Below are 19,468 nucleotides of genomic sequence, written 5' to 3'. Positions count from 1 at the left end.
CGAAACAGCTTGCATTTTAATAATTATTTTAATGTTGATAACTCTCATAATTATAAGCACAAAAACTTGCTCTCTCTATGTTTAACAGTTATAAGCAAAGTAAATTAATAAAGTAGCGACAGTACTACAACAAATACAACATTTACAAAAACCACAAGCAATTTTGTTTTTGGTTTAAGGTCTGAGCTGTCAAAGTTGCCTGTTGTTGTTTTTGCTTTTGGGCTTGTTGTATTTTTCGCCACAACAACCACAAGTGAATTGACAGATCAGACCAAAGTAAAAAAAATAGTCAGCTGCTCTACTGAGTCTACTTTATTAATTTACTTTGGTTATAAGAATTTAAAGTCAATAGTAAATTTCTCATTTATCTAGAAAATGATCTGATCATTATGGGTACCATTGAATAGTGCTTCAAAATACATTTTATATGATATATATAGATAATATGGCACTGTTTATTAACATTGAGAACCAAAAATTCCTTTTTGAATTTATATGACAGTACATTTTGATATACAGAAAAAGTGAGTTTAATATGAATATTAACAGATAAAAAATATGAAAATAAAAAATGTTACTGTGATCTTAAATTGTTCCGAGAGAAAGTCTGAAAAGTCTTTGAAACAGTTACATTCATCTGTTAAACTACCTAATAAATATAGCGCAGACTGCGATGCTCAAGTCATGAGTCGCTCAAATGAACAAAACCATTTTTTATAGTCATTTTTTCGTAGTGAGAAATGAAGGTCTTCAAACTAATCAGTCCCATAAGAAATGCACGGTGTGCGTGTTTTTTGTTTGACGTGAGCCGTGAGTCATTTTAACTCATCTGCTACTACTTTTTACAACCGTACTCAATGATTCAAATTGATAAAAACACTTTTCCCACTATTTTACAACAAATCATTACACATTGGCAACAACAAAACCAACAGCTGGCTATAAAAAAATTGTAAATAAAAATAGTTTTTTTTTTCTTCCAAAGTACTATTTAATCAAACTTTTCAAGAATTTTCAAAAATATAAAGGATTATTTACATAAATAACGAATAAAATAGTTATAACAATTATATAGAAAAATCTAAACGAAAATATAAATTAACGCATAACAAATACAACGAGTTTTGCAATAATGATGTGTAACAGGAATCGATAATTACCGAAAACGTATTAATTTGGTGTCCAAAATGTTATTGGTTCTAAATGTGAACATGTGCTAGCGTAATAAAATTAAAAAGAAAACTACAGAGTTAGCTATAAGTAACAAAAAATAAGATAGAAAACGTAAATATTAATTTGAAGTATGACTTTGAATAAGGAAATCGCCATGGTCAAGTTGCCACAGTCGCGTAGTGTGTGGGCAATATGTATGGCCTCATTTTTACTATGCTTTATATTCTATTATTTTTATGGTGGTTATTTAACTATGGCCTTAATCGGTACGGTGTTATTGGGTAAGTTTTATTTGTTAACGGAAACACAAAGCTATGTTCTATTGTTTGTTTTCCTTTCAAATAGGGATATTTTATTATGCCCAAGATGTTTTACTATATCATCCCGATTTGCCCGCTAATTCACGTATTTATATACCCATACCCACTATGCACAATCTACCTCATGAAACAGTGAGCATACGTACCCCCGACAAAGTTACTTTGCATGCATTTTGGGTAAGTCAACCGGAAGAACGTTCGAAAAATGTTCCCACTTTTGTTTACTTTCATGGCAATGCCGGTAATATGGGCCATCGCATGCAAAATGTTTGGGGTATATTCTATCATCTCAATTGCAATATTTTAATGGTCGAGTATAGGGGCTATGGCCTCTCTACAGGAGCTCCCAGTGAAACCGGTTTTGTAACAGATGCCCGAGCAGCCATAGATTATCTTTACACTCGACATGATCTAGATCACACACAAATTGTGGTCTTTGGTCGTTCACTGGGCGGTGCAGTTGCCGTGGATGTGGCAGCTGATACGGTTTATGGTCAGAAAATCATGTGTGCCATTGTAGAGAATACTTTTACAAGTATACCAGAAATGGCGGTAGAGTTGGTACATCCTTCGGTCAAATTTATACCTCATATATTGTATAAAAATAAGGTTTGTCTGAATACGTAAATACTTTGTTTGCATTAAAATGATTTTATAAATTGCTTATGGGGATTTCAGTTCAATTCGTTATCAAAAATAACGAAATGTTCAGTGCCATTTTTATTTGTGTCAGGTTTGGCAGATAATCTAGTGCCACCACGTATGATGCGAGCCTTATATACGGCCTGTGGTAGTGATCGTAAACGTATATTGGAATTTGTTGGTGGTTCACACAATGACACCTGGATAGTAGATGGGTGAGTAGTTTGTTTTTTTTTATAGAATTGCTTCTTATTTTGGTTTTTTAATTTAAATTTTAGTTATTACCAAGGTATAAAAACATTTCTCAATGAATGTCAAAATATTGTGCCACCATTGGAAAAACCTCCAGAAAAGAGTAATGTTTGGAATGAAATTCAAGATGTTTAATATGTTTTTCTTTTGCAACATATACTACAACATACCTGTTAAGTTTTCTATCTACTATTTATTCTTACATTTTGTTAAGAATTTAAATGCATTTTTTTAATTGAATTTTTTATTATTTATACATATTTTGTTTTAATAGCTATAATTACTATAACTCAACAAAAAAGCCTCTATAATTAATCACAATATGTTCTCTAACTTCAAACTTCCTACTTACCTTCAACTAATAACGTCTGCTTAAATATGTTAACTGCCAAAAGAAATGAATAGTTTGTTAATAATTAAAGAAAAATGTCTTGTTAAATACCAGAGATCACTCGTGATCTCCCATCATAGGGAATATATTATTTCATTGTAAAAAAGCGTTTATTTAAAAGAAATTAAAAAAAAAACATTGAGAGAGGCTGTGGGAACCATTAAACAAATTCTATTATTAAAAAGCTTTAAAATGTAAATATTTTAGTTTTTAAAAAATGATATTGTTAATCGAGATTTTTTAAAACAAAGTATTAAATTTAATTAAAAAAAACTAAAGCAATTATTATATATACATAATAAATTAACTAAAAAAATAATATATAAAACATATGTATTTCGTTTCATTTCAATATATTAGAACCCAGGAAAATATGTATTAGTTACACAACTAGTTCTAAATACAGCCAGTATTCATTGGAACGTTGTTCGAAATTGTCACCCTCGGAACTAGTTCTACAGAAACTTTAGAGAGCACACATACTTTTTTAAGAGCCGTTATAGAATTAGTTATTTCATTAGTGATTTTTGTTTGAAATTGTCACTGTCGGAACTAGGTCTTAGAAGTAGTTGAGAAATTTGTATTTAGGGAATTAGCTTAAGAAAAAATGTAGAACACAGTTCAGTAACATGAACGAAAATTAATTACTCTATAAACAGGATGTTATATTTACCCCATCACCAAATAAACGCATCATTTATATATTTTTCTTATTACAAAATAATTTATTTTCTGATTAATCTAAATTTAAAGCTAAATAACTGTATTTGTACATTTATTCAAAATCACTATCTTTACTATCATCAATATCCTCTTCATCGGATGACAAATCTTTAGAATTCTTGTGTAATTTATTACTTACTTTAGCTACCGATGCCACCGGATTTGTTTCAACTTCTTGAGATGGAATTTTATTTTTAATCTCACCCTGAGAACGATGATGAAATACAAATGAAATGCATTTACTGGTTTGCCAAGCCTGTGATAAGGTACTATCCGGTAGACCCTTGTTATTGGAACAATGATACCATTGTGATAAATGGGAGGTGCAGTCGGAGTCATCTGGCGGCGGTTTAGTTTGTATGTTGTTAACACAGCGTTTACATTTTAATCTGTAAATATTTAAGGGGTATTAAACATTAATTTGAAGAAGATTTTATGTAATTATAGTATTTTTATTACTTATTGTGTGTATCTGATAAAATATCAGCTTCGTAACGGAATAGATCCTTTAAATCATCACGTGTGAAATGTTTTTCCTCACTTTCATTATTATCAATAATAGTACTAGATAAAGATTTTTTGTGGGTTTGGCGTTGTAAAATTTTTTCCTCAATAGAACCAGTCTGAAAGAAATATTGCATAAATTAATAATAAAATGTATTATTTACACTTTCAAGTCTTGATATTTACCGCCACCAAACGGTATATAAAACAGGCTTTCTTTTGACCATCACGCCATATACGAGCCATGGCTTGTTCATCATTGGCGGGATTCCAATCTGGATCAAACATGAACAAGCGATTTGCACCAATCAAATTCAAACCACAGCCACCTGCTTTGGAACTCAACATAAACAGGAAACAATCAACATTGGGATCGTTAAATTGATCCACCACTTTGCTGCGCTTTTTAATGGTCATCGAACCATCTAGACGGACAAATGGATACTTTCTGCAAATAAATTAACCATGTTCCATTGATGATTTTAGATTATTTTATGTTATTTTACCTTTTCCTGGCCAACTGTTCAAATAAATCCAAAGTTTGTGTATAATTCGAGATTAATACCACTTTATCATCTGTATTGGCTCTTATGGTAGCCAACATAAAATCCAATAACATAAATTTACCACTAAATTCTGGATTGAATTCTCTATATAACAAAATTTTATAATAAAAAACATTACTTTACTTCCGCGAAATAACTAATAAACTTACTTTGTTTTATAGTTGGCGGGCAATACATTTTGAGAATTTTCAAAACCATTTTCACGGGCCAGAATTTTCTCATAGATTAAATCAGGATGACTGCATAATTTCTTTAATGTTGTTATATCAGCCAATGCCGTTAAGCTAGAAGATTTTTCGTTGCAATCTTAATGAAACATAAATATTTTAACTACAGTTTCTCAAGTTACTAAGCTCATGTATCTTACCTTGCAAACTCTTTCTTACTTTATCCGACTTCAAGAAATTCATGTATAAATTCAACTGTATGGCCGTCATTTTGGCACAAATAACCATTTCAAATTTGACCGGCAAATATTTTGTCAAAATTTGATTGGTTCTTCTGATAATACACTGATTTACTATAGCTATTAGCTCTTGGGTCTTTTCCACAGCCCTTTGGCGTTCCTTATCACTAGAATCGGCATTTTGTCCCCGCAATATGGCATTTTCATAGCTGCGCTTGAAATCAGATGCTGAACCCAACATATCAGGATTTACAAAATTCACCAAACTAAAATATTCGGTTAGATCATTTTGTATGGGTGTGCCGGACAGTAAAACACGTCGTTTGGTTTTTAGGCCCATTAGAGCTTGATAGGTAAGGTTATCGCTATTTTTAAGACGATGTCCCTCATCACAAATAACCATGCCGATTTCGTTGCGGCATAAAATCTCTGCATAAATGCGAAATGTTTCATATGATATGATAAGTACGGGAGTGCCACAGCGTTGACTAGTATTATATGCAAATTGTTCTAAGGTGCGTATAGTGTCTTCTTTGGAGCCACCTTCCATGGCCAAGCAGTGCATACGACCATGCAGCCATTTGTGAAATTCTTTCTCCCAATTTTTCACCAAAGACGAGGGACACACTATAATAACTTTCGAAATTGTGGGTTTGCAATCAGGTCCTTGTCTTAGCAAAGTCCAGGCTAAAGTCACACACTGCAGGGTTTTACCTAAACCCATTTCATCCGCCATTATGCAGCCATTAAAGTCTCCCTTTTTGCCTTCTACACATTCGTACATAAAACGCACACCTTCCCTTTGATGGGGTCGTAAAATATTGCTTAATATGGGATCGACCACTACATGTACCAATATTTTATTTGGATCCATTGATAAACGTTCATGTTCGCTATAGTTCGGTGGTGTATACAACACTAATGCATTACAAGCACAGGGATCATGTAAAGCCTTCCGTACGGTGGCTCGTCGTAGACCCAAACATCTATTGCCACTATTATAGTCCGGTATGTAGTTGGCTATGGGCACTTTAAAAGGTTTTGCTAATATTTTTGTAATAGCCAATTCATAATCACTTTGGGGCATAGATATTAACAGAGCTGTTTGGGTCAATGGTGGAAACCTTTGAATTTGAGTATTTTCCTGGACACATGTTCTTTTGCGTTTATTTTGAAATGGTGTGGTAAAACTTAAGCTGGGCTTTAATTTATTTGTGGTATTTTGGCTAGGAGCCAAACTGCGACGCTGTAATTAAGAGGAAATCCTTAAATTTGTATAGATATTTTTATATTTAAACAAAAATTACCATTTTCACAATATTTGTTATTGTTTTGAATAATCCGCTCACAAAAATATAAACAAGAGATTGACGTTAATATGGGAAGAGATAAATCAATAAGTGTTGCCAACTTAAAAAAGATCAATGTAATGTTGATGCCAGATTGAACGGTGAAATAAATAAAACCGTTGCAAACATAGGTTACTTTATTAGTCGAATAAATAAATTTAAAAAAATAGGGTCAAAAGTCAATTCACCGTAAACATTTTACGCCTACGACAGTTTCGTACTAGTTTAAAGAAACAGTTTGCAAAAATGAGAACAGGACACCAAGAAAATTATAAAATTACTGGATTTATACCGAAATCTCACTAAAATAGATAGCAGGTAAAATCCGCCATTACAATTTGTCTGGATGAAATGTTTTTTTGAAACTATTAAGGCCAAGGCGAATCTAATAAGGTAACAGCGCAACGACAAATACAAGAAAAAAATGTATTAACAATAAATAAAGAACCAATGAATTTTACGTAGTTTTCATTTTCGAAAACTTTTTACTGCATATTATCCAAATTTCTATATATCGATGGCTTAATATAAAAAAGGCGTAACTCGATTTTTTGTTACTTTACTGGAGAATGAAAAAACATAATAAAATCCATACAATTTTAGACACAAAAAAAGTTTTAATGCAATTTTTAATAAGAAGAGATCACATTTTATTTCTCGTTTAAAATATATTTTTTTAATTTCAATAAAGTTTTTAATATACCATTTTTACATTGATATTTTTGAAAAAAAAAATAATTAGTTACGCCTTTTTTATATTAAGCCATCGATATATATTTCAATGAATTTTTTTAATACTCAAGACAGGCAAGAAGTTATTAACAGTAAAAACATATTAAAATTAAAGCTGTGCTATAAACAAAAATTATAATTTTATGGCTGCTAAGAAATAGGTGAATTCAAAAATAAAAGTCAGCTTATTAGATTCGCTAATCAGCTAATTCGCCTTGTTTTAATGTAGGTCTTCTGTCAATTTTGTATGTTTACATCTGTTACAAAAATATTTTAATTCTTCTTGATTTTGACATTTCTTGTACATCTGAACTAAAACATTGTTGTATTTGTTGCGGAGACGCACTCACCTTGTTAATTCGCTTTGGAAACTATATTTCACATTAACAAAACTCATATCTATTTGTTGAAGTTATCACCATTGTATCACCACTAACTCTTCCCATTAACCATACAACTCTGACAATTGCAATAAAAACAACTGACGTCTACCCCCAATTACAGTTAGAGCAGAACTAGTTGAGTTGTCATTAGAAAAGTAAAAATATATTTTCTTTGTAATAAAATCTAAAATGCAATAAAAATTGTTAATAATTTTATATAAATTTGTTAATAATATAAAATTGAACACATACAAATATGAAAAAAATTAAAATTTGTTAAATTATCATGCGGACAAAGCATTAAAAAAGGAAACAAATTCTCAGCTCAGAAACACTACAAAAGTGACACATTTGTAAAGAAAAAGAAAAAACCTAAGACTTCGGCAGAGGAAATCTACGCAAAAATTAAATAAATATTTTGTAGGACAGCGAAAAGATTTCAAGTTTCTGATAAAACCACAAAAAGATTAGCAATTATAAGTTTTATGTGGCAAAAAATACAACATTTATGACAAAATGATGATAAAAATTAGTGAAAAAGTTGTGTACTGAAAACATTTTTTCGTTTTCCTTTTTTTCTGCTTTGCCTTGTTCTTAATTAAACCATTTGATAAAAATTATCATAAATTTATAATTAATTTACAACAGTTAAACGATTTCGAAATGCTTATAAAATAAATATGTATATATTTTATATATTAAAAAAATGAATAAATTCAAGAGAAAAATTGTATTAAACAAAACAACAAACAACAATTAAGTTAAAAAAGTTGAAAAAAAAACACGTTCAAAGTGAAGGTCAATGCAACTACCAATAATTAATACACGCAAAAAATTTAAATATAAACATTACAAAAGTGTAATAAAAGTAGTTACTGTCCAATAAGTACAAAATACCACTGGTCAATATACAATAACGTTAACGTTAAATAATGCCAAATTTTGTAAAACCTTTGGGCGGTGTTTGTTGCCAAAAATCCCTAAACATATCAAAAAGATTTGCACTAAGTACTTCCGCCATGTCGCCCTTGATGTTTTTAATTTCCATATTTATGGCTTTAGGCCTTTTCACCGCTATGGTGATTTGTGAATCCATTCCAACACAAAACATGTCGAATAAAGAACGAGAAGCATTAAGGTATTAATTTCTTAAACAGTTTTTGTAAGTTGAGTAATAAATGTTGTTAATTTTATTTTTTTTTATAGAGAAGAATCTCGAGACATGTTCTATCATGCTTACCATGCATATATGGATAATGCCTATCCAGCTGATGAATTAATGCCCTTATCGTGTAAGGGTAGATATCGAGGTGTAACACCCTCTCGTGGTGATATGGACGATATATTGGGAAAGTAAGTTTTGAATGCATTCAGTATTATAGTGTTCGATACGTTTGAAGTGATTTTAGGTCAAAGCCTTACATGAGAGATTAGCAAAGACAAATAGCATTTTGTACGGATTGTATTTATCAGAAAACTGTTAATTACTTACGAAGTAGTGTAATTAGTGTCCTCCCATATTTACTTTTTTTCAATAAAAAGTAATATAACAAGCCTTCAAGGTCAATAAACTTATATTACAAAAGTAAATTTCTGAGAAACACTAAATAGTAATTTATGTAGTTCTATAAATAAATCCAACCAGTTAATAATCTAATAAGAAAACCAGAAGTTTGGTTAATACTTCTGATGCAATAAAAATATAAATATACCTAGAGTGAGAATTCCAAAAAAGTTCCAATAGTTTTAAACGAAATGTATTGCTAGAGTAAGAAAAAACACGAAGTTCCAAAGGCAAATAATTCCAGCTTCTAGACACTCACAATAAAACAATTTTAGAAGATTTGGCTTTTTTAGTGTTTTCTGATGCTGAAAAAAATTTTAAGTTTTTTATCCAAAAAGTTGTATTTTTTGTGGAATTTTGTTCATGTGTTTGTTGTGTAAAAGTAAAAAAATTAGAATGTAATTTTCCATTTTTTTTAAATGAATACCCTTTAAGATTTAAAAATTTCTTATTTTGTAGTTTTCACTTGTAGTTTTTTTTAAAGGTTACTTTTATGATTAAATGTAGAAAAACAAGTAAGAGAGCTATATTCACCAAATTATACTTCAAAATAAAAATTTTAACCCTCTAACCGGCAAGGCTGCCTTTAGGCTGGTATGTTAAATGTATGTAATGCTGCTTTATTTGGTTATTTTTCCCGTTATAACGGTAAATATGTGTAAAGAGACAAACAATTTACTTACTGTGATAAACAAGAACGTGCACTTGTCTTTTGTTTGTTTTTATTCCAAAGTATTTCTTTTTTCTCAAACAATAACCTGGTATATTATTTTACCTCGAAATAAAATTGGGTTAAATATTTTTAGGTAAACAAAATTTATTTTTTTCCAAAGTTGTTTTTTAATTTTTTTGAAAAAAAAAATTTCGATTTGTTTTTTTTAAATTAATTTTTTTTTAGAGATATTTAACGAAAAAAAACTAGATATATTTAAAAAATCGAGGTTTTTCTTTATATCTCAGCCATTTGTGGACCGATTTTCTCGATTTTAAATAGCTACCGAGCCGGAAGAATTCCGGAGATATTGATGTATGAATCGTTTATGTAAGTTATTTGGGGGCTTCGGAAAGTTGATTTCAACAGACCGACAGACAGACGGGCAAGGCTAAATCGACTCCGCTATCTATAAAGATCCAGAATATATGTACTTTATAGGGTCGGAAATGAAAAATGTAGAAATTATTTCTCACGAAGGTGAAGGGTATAAAAATATGTTTACATTAATTAAATAATTACAAAAAAACGAGTTATGGTATAGTTGTTTTCGTTTTTTCCATTCACAAATCTTTTTGATAGAATATTGCATGAACTTTGGAAGAAAATTATTGTCGATCTTCACAACTTCAATGTCAGCTTTTAAAGTAAGGGATGGTTGACATAAGTATGTCAAGTTCACTTGTGCTATTCTTGAGTTTATGGAAAAAGGAGGAAAATCTTTCTAAATCTACGATTCCAAATCACTAAAAAGTAAATTTTTTAAGCATTAAAATCTATTTGTAAGTTAAAAGTAATGAAATATATTTGTTAAAAAAATAAATTTACACTAAAAAAAATTAAAACACCATCACTTAAGTCGGGTTTAGTAACATTTCGTATCACGTCCAAAATTTCACCGTTATTAGAATTTTTGATTCTGAGTCAAATAACGATTTTTTTTTTGTTTTTTGGGCTTTTATGTTCAAAATATTATGAAACTTAATAGCCCCTGCCACCCAAAAGTTGGTGTGACCGAGAATAAATTTTTCGTTATTTTACTCAGAATCAATAACTCTAATAACTTTTGGGCGTTATTTGAATTTTTTTTTTTGCTAAAATCGACATAAGACATGTATTAAACTAAAAAAAACTGCTTTAAATTAAAGTAACATAATAATTTCTCCTGTATGTAGACTTTCTTGGGCTACTGTACATATAAAAAAATCATTTTCAAAATGCCCAAATTTCAGAAAAAGTAAAAAATTTCTCAACTTTTATTAGTTGGTAATAAAAAAAATCGTCGGATTTAATTTTTTTTAAATATTAAAAAAGAAAAAAATAAATCATATCGACATAGAAATTCAGACTAAAATGGGTCAGAATCGAGAAAAATACTTTTAACCCGAATTTTTTTTCACCAAAAATTTTTCTTAATGAACTAAAAAAATTAGTATTATGGTGAAGGGCATATAATATTCCTCACAGGCGAATCTTTTTTATTAATTCTTCATTTACATAACCGACCCCATACAAGAGTTAATAAAAGCTATACTAGCTGTATAACAAACTACAAATAATAAAAATGTATATATGTAAATTTAAAGTACATAGTAAATAAAGTACAAAATAAATAATCATTAAGATTAAAAAACAAGTCATAATGGATGCTGGATATGAATTCTTATTGCTTTTGACCAGTCGATAGTGTGCTGTACTATTAATCTGAGGGTTGCAATTTGGATTCCAATCAGAGACTTTTTGTGTATCTGCAGAGAAGCAAAACGCTTCGCAGTTTGTGTTTGTTTTAAAAAAAAAGAAGAAAGAAACATTGTGTAATACAACTATTATTAAATTGTTTCACACTGGACTCAAGTTTAGAATTTCATTTGTTTCCAACTTAAAATTATCGTCACGTTCAAATGGTAGCATACATTATGCATTTTGATAGATTAGGTTGATGTACCTGTTCGAATTAAATCATATACAAGTAATATTGAACAGAAGCCCTTATATTGTGGTCCAATTGCAATTCCTTCAAACAAATGAACGAATTTACAAGATTTAATAAGCCAATGGAATACAAAATAGTTTACGATAATTTTAATTCAGTAAATCTGAAATAAACTGAAAACTATTAATTTGTTTTATTAATTCTCTCTATTAATAATAACACGGTGCTAGTTGAAAAAACTGTCAAGCGGGGCTATCGGTGCAAATATTATAAGGAGTGGTCGTAGAGCGCTTAAATTTGGCACAGAGAATTATATGGATCAAACTAATAAAAAAAATAAAATTTTATCAAAATCGACCACGCCCACTGCCCATACAGTCCAAATGGATTTTTTCGCATAACATTTTTCCTATCCAAGTAAAAGTCTAGAAATTTGGTACATATATTTTCTGAAACAAAAGAAGAACGTATGCCGAATTTCAATAAAATTGGCCATGCACACCTCATACCGCCATGCATTCCAAATGCAATACATTTTTGTGTAAAAATTATAAGGAATGGTCGTAGAGCATTGAAATTTGGCACCGAGAATTATATGGACCAAACTGCCCATACAATCCAAATAAATTTTTTCGTATACAATTTTTCCTATCCAAGTAAAAATTTAGAAATTTGGTACGTATATTTTTTGAAACAAAAGAAGAACGCATGCCGAGTTTGAATAAAATCGGTCACGCCCACCGCCAACGAAACCCATACATAGATAAGAATTGTTTTGATATTTCGTTTATTATTCGACAAAAAATTTTAAGTTTTCATCCTGTTCCGAAAACTTCCGAAAACTATTTTTTCTTTTAATCGAAACAAGACACTCCCAGCTTTCATTTTATTAAAGAAACAGCTTGGGGGAAAGTGGGGCTACATTTTTTATTCAATGGAAAATTAAAAATAAAATAATTTTTAGAGACATAGATTTGGATATTTTCTTAACGGTTTATGATATCCCCATATTTTTTTTTTATTTATGGAGAAATGTTATGTTTTTCAAATATGTTTTGGTATTATGGTATTATTAGGAAAATTATACATATATCTATAAACCACTGAATTGCGTCAAATTATAAGTAAATTTTTGCTTAACACCTTCAATTTTTTAAAAATAAAATAAAATTTTTTCTTACATTTCATCTTTAAACATTTCTCTACAAAACTGTATCATTTGATTTTTGAAATTGAGTGTTTGAAAAATTTACTTTTTGACACCAAAATCCCTCTGTGCGGTGGGTTAAACTAATTCGGGTACGCTGAATTCAGTGGTGCTGTCTTATGAAAATGTTTCTTAAATAGAGGGGTTTGAATATATTTCCTCAAATTGGTTCTTAATAAAATAATAATTGACTCTTAATAAAATAAAACAATAAATAACGTGGATATTTTTTAATTGTACCGTAAAAAGATAAGAAAAAAAAATAAATGTTTATATTTTGTTTTTAGCTTTTCTATGACTTTAGTTGATACGCTCGATACTTTAGTTTTATTGGGAGATTTTGCTGAATTTGAACATGGCGTTAAGCTTGTTATACGTGATGTACAATTTGACAGTGATATTATTGTTTCGGTTTTTGAAACCAATATCCGTATGATGGGCGGTCTATTATCGGCCCACATATTGGCTGAATACGTACAAAAGAAAGTCCAAGTGATGCCCTGGTATAAAGGTGAACTACTGGAGATGGCAAGAGATTTGGGTTATCGTTTATTGCCAGCATTTAATACCTCAACGGGTATACCACATGCACGAGTCAATTTGCGTTATGGCATGAAAGATGAACAGTTGAAAAAGTCAAGAGAAACGTGTACCGCCTGTGCGGGTACTATACTGTTGGAGTTTGCAGCATTGTCAAGGCTAACGGGTGAGTTAACGATTTTGTTTAAGATTAACAATTATTTAATAATTTCGATAATATTTAGGTGATCCCATTTTTGAGGTAAGAGCCCATGCAGCCATGGATGCTTTGTGGAAATTGCGCCATCGGGGGTCTGATCTTATGGGTACCGTTTTAAATGTTCATTCCGGCGATTGGGTACGACGCGATTCCGGTGTTGGTGCTGGTATAGATTCCTATTATGAATATCTTTTCAAGTCCTATGTTTTATTGGGTGATGACAAATATTTGGCACGTTTTAATCGCCACTACAATGCCGTCATGAAGTATGTTAGTGAAGGACCCATGCTTTTAGATGTACTCATGCATCGTCCTCACGCAAAATCACGTAACTTTATGGATGCCTTATTAGCCTTTTGGCCAGGTTTACAGGTTTTGTCGGGATATCTCAAGCCGGCTGTACAAACACATGAAATGTTGTACCAAGTCATGCAAATGCATACCTTCATACCAGAAGCATTTACTGTTGATTTTCAAATACACTGGGGTCAACATCATTTAAGGCCAGAATTCATAGAATCGACTTATTTCTTATACCGTGCCACTGGCGATCATCATTATCTGCAAGTGGGTAAGAAGGCATTGAAAGCTTTACAACAATATGCTAAAGTTCCTTGCGGTTATGCTGCTGTTAATGATGTACGTACTGGTAAACATGAAGATCGCATGGATTCGTTTGTACTTTCGGAAACGTTTAAATATCTTTATCTGCTATTTACGGATCCTCAAGATTTAATACTAAATGTTGACGAATTTGTATTTACAACCGAAGCCCATTTACTGCCGCTATCACTTGCTCAATTGGGCAATTCCACCTACAGTGAGTTGGAATAATTTAATATCTCTAAATGAATAGTTATATATTTTTTGTTGTTTATTTCTCGTTGTGCCTTAAAGATTTCCGTCAGTCTGAAGAGCATAATGTGTTGGATTTCATGCGCACATGTCCCTCATCGAACAAGCTTTTTCCTGAGAAAGTACGCAAGCCGCTACGAAACTTCATTTCCGGTTCGTGTCCGCGTACACCGACAACAAAACGTTTACGGGCATTGGACTTTCAAGCAAGTAATGCTGATCATTTACGAGCTGTTTATGACATGGGCATTACAATGGTTTCATTAGGCGATGGAAAGGTGCGACTGTTTCATAGTTTTTATAATGTGAGTTATCATTTCCTTTTTTAGTTGGTTTTGTAGTCTTGGCCTGTCTCTATTTATTTTGTATTTTATTTTAATTTATCTCTATTTTATGCAATTGCTTATTATTTTTTGGTATTCAGAGCAATTTAATTTATGACGTATTTAAATGTTTTTTCATTGATGTAGGCTAAATCTCCCGAAGATGGTGAAATGGGCTTGTTGTTTATGCAAGAAATGTTAGAATTAACTAAGTTACAATCAATGAATCAGTTGACACAATTACAGGTAAGTTTTCAATTCTTTTTCTGAATATAAAATACATACATAGTTTTTATTTCAAACTCAAAATGTAGTAAATGGTCGTAAAGGAAAATCAAAATTACTTTATATTTATTCTCAACGTCTCAGCGTTTTTTACAAACTTGACCATGAGTGGTAAGGGCATAGAGAACATAGAGCGGAAACTCGAAAAAAACTCAAACAAAAAAATTACTCAAAAAAGTTACACATACGATTGTTGTTTTTGTTTTCACATAGTTTTTTTTACTAATACATTCTCACCACTTAGGTTTTTGACAACTGAGTTAGGTCTTTGACAGGAGAGTTTCCGCTCTATGTGTTTTCTCTATGGGTAAGGGTATATATAAGTTTGTCATTCCGTTTGTAATCTCAAAATTTGTTTGACTCCAATTTTTTTTATCAAAAATTTTTCTCCAAAATTTGATTCACATTTTGAAAACATTTTTTTTTCAACAAAAAATTGTTTACAATATTTATGTACATAAAGTATGATTTGGTGAAGGATCAGCCGAATATGAACTCTTACTTTTGAAATCAACATTCCGAAGTCCAAAAACGTAAAAACATGATTGATACATCAATATATCAAGTATAGTACTGGTTGGGGAAAATCGGCCACAAATGGCTGATATATCATTAAAAAACCACGACTATTTCAATTTCTTGACGGTTACCTATTTTTTGAACAAAAACTTTTCGTATCTTAAAAGTAATCTTTGGTGCAGGAAAAGAGTTTTTAATCTTTGTTGTCAACGTCGATATTTATCTCATAATTCAAATTGACTATTTGTAATTTTCTAGGCCGTTGCTTATACCGTCGACGACAAATCAACTGAGTGGACAGCTCTGATGGCTGGACCTTCACATTTCACCCCCGAATTGGTGGATGATGAATTTGTAGAGGGTGAAATTATTATGTCGGAGCCCCTGTGGGCCTGCGCAGACACTTTGAAGAATGCCGAACAAGTTCGAGGTAAGATATTAGTAGCTGAACGCGGTGAATGTACGTTTGTAAGTAAAGCACGTTTGGCACAAAAATCTGGTGCTCTAGCGCTAATTGTCTGTGATAATGTGCCCGGCTCATCGGGTGAAACACAACCTATGTTCGCCATGTCCGGAGATGGCATCAACGATGTTAAAATACCAGTAGTTTTCATGTACTCACAAGAATTTAAAAAACTGTCGTCTGTGATGCAAAGAAAGCCCCACTTGAAAGTACGATTAATGCAAATGATTGAATTTAAACGTTGGCAATTGGCGAAAGAAACAAAGGCGAATGAAACTAGCACAGAAACAACAACCACAACAACGACCGCGACAACGCCAGCCAAGAAAACGAAACCTGATAAAGAATTGTAGTGATTACTTTAAATACATCTACTTATATATATAATTTTATTTGTTTAGGTAATTCATTTGGAAAATAACTATTAAATCCTATATCACATAACTATATACATATATTTTTTTTTATTTTTAATTTGTTTTCCTTATGTTTGTTGTGTTTTTGTACGAAAAACAACGTGATCTAAAATGAATAAACAAACAAATTTTTAAGTTCAATATGTTTTTCATTTCTAATTTTTTTTTTTGTGAAATTTATAAAATTACACAAAAAAATTTACTGCAATATAGAATTTTTGTTGTGGGTATTACTGGAAATGTTCGAATTTGTATAAATTATAACTTCTAATACGAAAATATTATCTTTTGAATCGAATAATGCAGTAGCCCTCTAGTATTGTGATATTATTTTTGTATATAACACATTTGTTTTATAAAATTACATGTGTATATGAAAAATATTTCTACTAATATACAAAATTGTATATTGTTAATAGCTTAGTATAAATATGCAAATATTCTGGAACTTTTTATGACCATCTTAAAAGCTATTAAATATTATTTCATTTACTCTACCATACATATTTTAACTATAAGTAAAAACTTGAGAAAGTCCTTAGTATTTATACTAAGACTATATATAGGTTAATTTACCTTCAAAATTTGTTATTTTTTCTTCTATATGAACATTATTTCAAATTGCAATCAATCAAGCTAAGCTATTACTTATTAGTAATATATACTGACTGTTTTATTATTTTGTTAAATGTTCATTTTTTTAATTTAGATCTTTCCCATTATACTAATCTTTACTTATATTCAAATTTTATTTTTGTAAATGAATTTTTGAAAAAAAACACCGTTAGTTTAAACTTGTAAATTTATCTTTAAATCAATAGTAATTGTAATTTAAGCCTTAAGCTTATGAAATTTAAAGTCTACTTATTAAACAGTTGATGAACTATGTAAATTAACTGAATTTATATTAATACTATTAAAGTATAGTTGTAAATTTAATACTTTTTTAATTTGAACGAAAAAAGAAAGAAAAAAAAACAAAAACTATTAGAAAATATACATTTATGTACATTAGGCTTATTATAAATATGTTTTAAGAAAATTTATAATAAAAGAAACAAGAATTTAATGATAAACAAGTTGTGTATTTTACTTATCAAAGGAATTTAAAATGAACTTTATCAACCTAGAAATCACTAAATGATTATAAAAGGATCAGTGCAATGGATGAAAACTTGTCTTGCACTTGTTGGTGGGCTCTTGACATTTTTGTAAATCCCTTGATAGAATCTTATGACCTTTGGCACAGATAATCACAGGCGTGATATACAATACCTCATCCAGGGGTTTTCAAAATGTTGAACTGTCTGACCGTTAATCTTATAACAGAGAAAGACTCATTACTAAAGGAGCATTGAATCGGAGGAACTTTGGTCATGCGACTATACTAGGCTGCATTGAAGTGAAAGAACCTTTCATCGAAAGAGGGTTCAATATACCGATCAAGAATGACTGCCTGTTCATCATACGGCAGAGACTTCAGGAGCATGGAATCGGAGAAACTTTGGTCATGCAACTTCTTCGAATGAGTCTTCAATGGGTCGATCACGAATTCACCAGCACTCATTTTACAGCCTCCACTGAGGGCTCGAAGTCAAAATATAACGTGTGTCTTTCTCATTTTTTTATTGTTCTTCATTCTAAGATGTTAGCCGTTAAAGAACTAAAAACTTTAAAGTTTTTGCTGGGTATATTTCGATAATTCGTTAATTAACCCTTTGTTATTTTACAATCTTAAAATTTAAGCTGATAAATTTGAAATAAATTGAAAATTCTTCGGGTAGATGCAGCAGTCACTATAGTGGAGATAAAGTAGAATGCACTAGCTCGCGAAGCAAAGTATTTAGAAGTTTTATTAGACAGTAAATTGCTCAGGAATTCCTTCTATCCATTAGTGATAAGACCTATCATAACTAATGGTTGTTGTTATTGTAGCAGCAGTTGTTACTGAGTTGACAGCCCTTGGCCTATTGAACTCGGGTCATGCCGGTGCCTAGAACCGGCTGTCGTGGGAATGATAACTAATGGTTGTACTGTATGGTTTGAGGCAATGAGAATAGATTGTCTTATGAAGACACTGGCCAAGTTTCAGAGATGCGCCTCGCTTGCTATCTCCGGAGTGCAAGAAACACACCGCAAGCAGCCATGAATATCATTCTGCATCTACTACATCTATTGGGAATGAACGACAGGTAAATGGATTTATTCGTACATCCGAATTGTTTTGCTTTCTACTGACCATGGTTTACTTCATAACTCAGCGGGACAAAATGAAGTTGGGTTGGATGGATAGTTGAAAATATGGGGCCTATCATAAGGACCGTGATCTGTGCTGAGAATAAATTGGGGAAGGCACGGTGTCTATGCTAAACCAGTAGGCATTAAGCCTGTTGCTCCATTCTGACTACTCTCGATTTCCACGGCGGATTCTTCTACGTATCTGCAATGTCGGCATCCATGTACGACACACATGCGGTGTCCAGCTACCGCCGAATTAACAGCGTCTCTGTGAATGTAGTGTGTATCTGTGGCGTCTGCACATATGGTCCATAATGTTGCGTTTAGGCAGTTTCAATCGGCTGTACATAACCTTAACCTCTCAACCCAACTACCTCAACATAAGTAGTGACCATAGCAATTCGTCGAAAAATGTGACGATTTTTTATAACTAAAGGTATTTACTTACTTATGAAGAAAAACTTTTATGGAAAATTAAAACTAATTTTCCAAATCAAATTAACAAATTATTTAACACACAGTTTAAATACACATTCAATTTTATTGACTTCATGTTTTATTTTCTAGTGTTATTATTATTACTATTATTTTTGTTTTACTTTTATAGTTACTAAATATTTAATAAGTTCTTTTAAAAGATGTTTAAAACTAAATGGGATGAATAACAAAAAAAACTATAACTAAGATATAAAAAAAGAGTTAAATAAAACGACTTGATACACACATTTTTTTGAAAAAAAAAAATTATAACAAATTAAAAAATAATGAAAAAT

At 30.9% G+C, this 19,468-nt stretch overlaps 3 protein-coding genes across 3 annotated transcripts; 2 read left to right on the top strand and 1 right to left on the bottom strand.

Moving 5' to 3' along the window:
* The first annotated feature begins 985 nt into the window (after positions 1-985).
* Bem46 (abhydrolase domain containing 13-like protein Bem46) lies at positions 986-3,110 on the top strand. The gene is made up of 4 exons (XM_065501428.1): positions 986-1,454; positions 1,519-2,102; positions 2,172-2,350; positions 2,414-3,110. The coding sequence occupies exons 1-4, from the start codon at positions 1,304-1,306 to the stop codon at positions 2,520-2,522; spliced, it is 1,023 nt and encodes a 340-aa protein (XP_065357500.1). The 5' UTR covers positions 986-1,303; the 3' UTR covers positions 2,523-3,110.
* Positions 3,111-3,474: 364 nt separating this feature from the next.
* Positions 3,475-6,410, bottom strand: okr (DNA repair and recombination protein RAD54-like okr). Its single transcript, XM_065501580.1, has 7 exons — positions 6,285-6,410; positions 4,939-6,223; positions 4,721-4,877; positions 4,512-4,655; positions 4,192-4,453; positions 3,961-4,124; positions 3,475-3,890 (listed from the first exon to the last, which is right to left on the bottom strand). The coding sequence occupies exons 1-7, from the start codon at positions 6,285-6,287 to the stop codon at positions 3,554-3,556; spliced, it is 2,352 nt and encodes a 783-aa protein (XP_065357652.1). The 5' UTR covers positions 6,288-6,410; the 3' UTR covers positions 3,475-3,553.
* Positions 6,411-8,008: 1,598 nt separating this feature from the next.
* Edem2 (ER degradation enhancer, mannosidase alpha-like 2) lies at positions 8,009-16,592 on the top strand. The gene is made up of 7 exons (XM_065499896.1): positions 8,009-8,579; positions 8,648-8,794; positions 13,145-13,563; positions 13,622-14,416; positions 14,494-14,756; positions 14,922-15,020; positions 15,837-16,592. The coding sequence occupies exons 1-7, from the start codon at positions 8,374-8,376 to the stop codon at positions 16,392-16,394; spliced, it is 2,487 nt and encodes an 828-aa protein (XP_065355968.1). The 5' UTR covers positions 8,009-8,373; the 3' UTR covers positions 16,395-16,592.
* Positions 16,593-19,468: the final 2,876 nt, after the last annotated feature.

The sequence above is a fragment of the Calliphora vicina genome, chromosome 2 (assembly GCF_958450345.1).
Source record: "Calliphora vicina chromosome 2, idCalVici1.1, whole genome shotgun sequence".
Classification (NCBI taxonomy): domain Eukaryota; kingdom Metazoa; phylum Arthropoda; class Insecta; order Diptera; family Calliphoridae; genus Calliphora; species Calliphora vicina.
The sequence above is the reverse complement of the archived record's forward strand: the minus strand, read 5'-3'. Positions and strand labels throughout refer to the sequence as shown.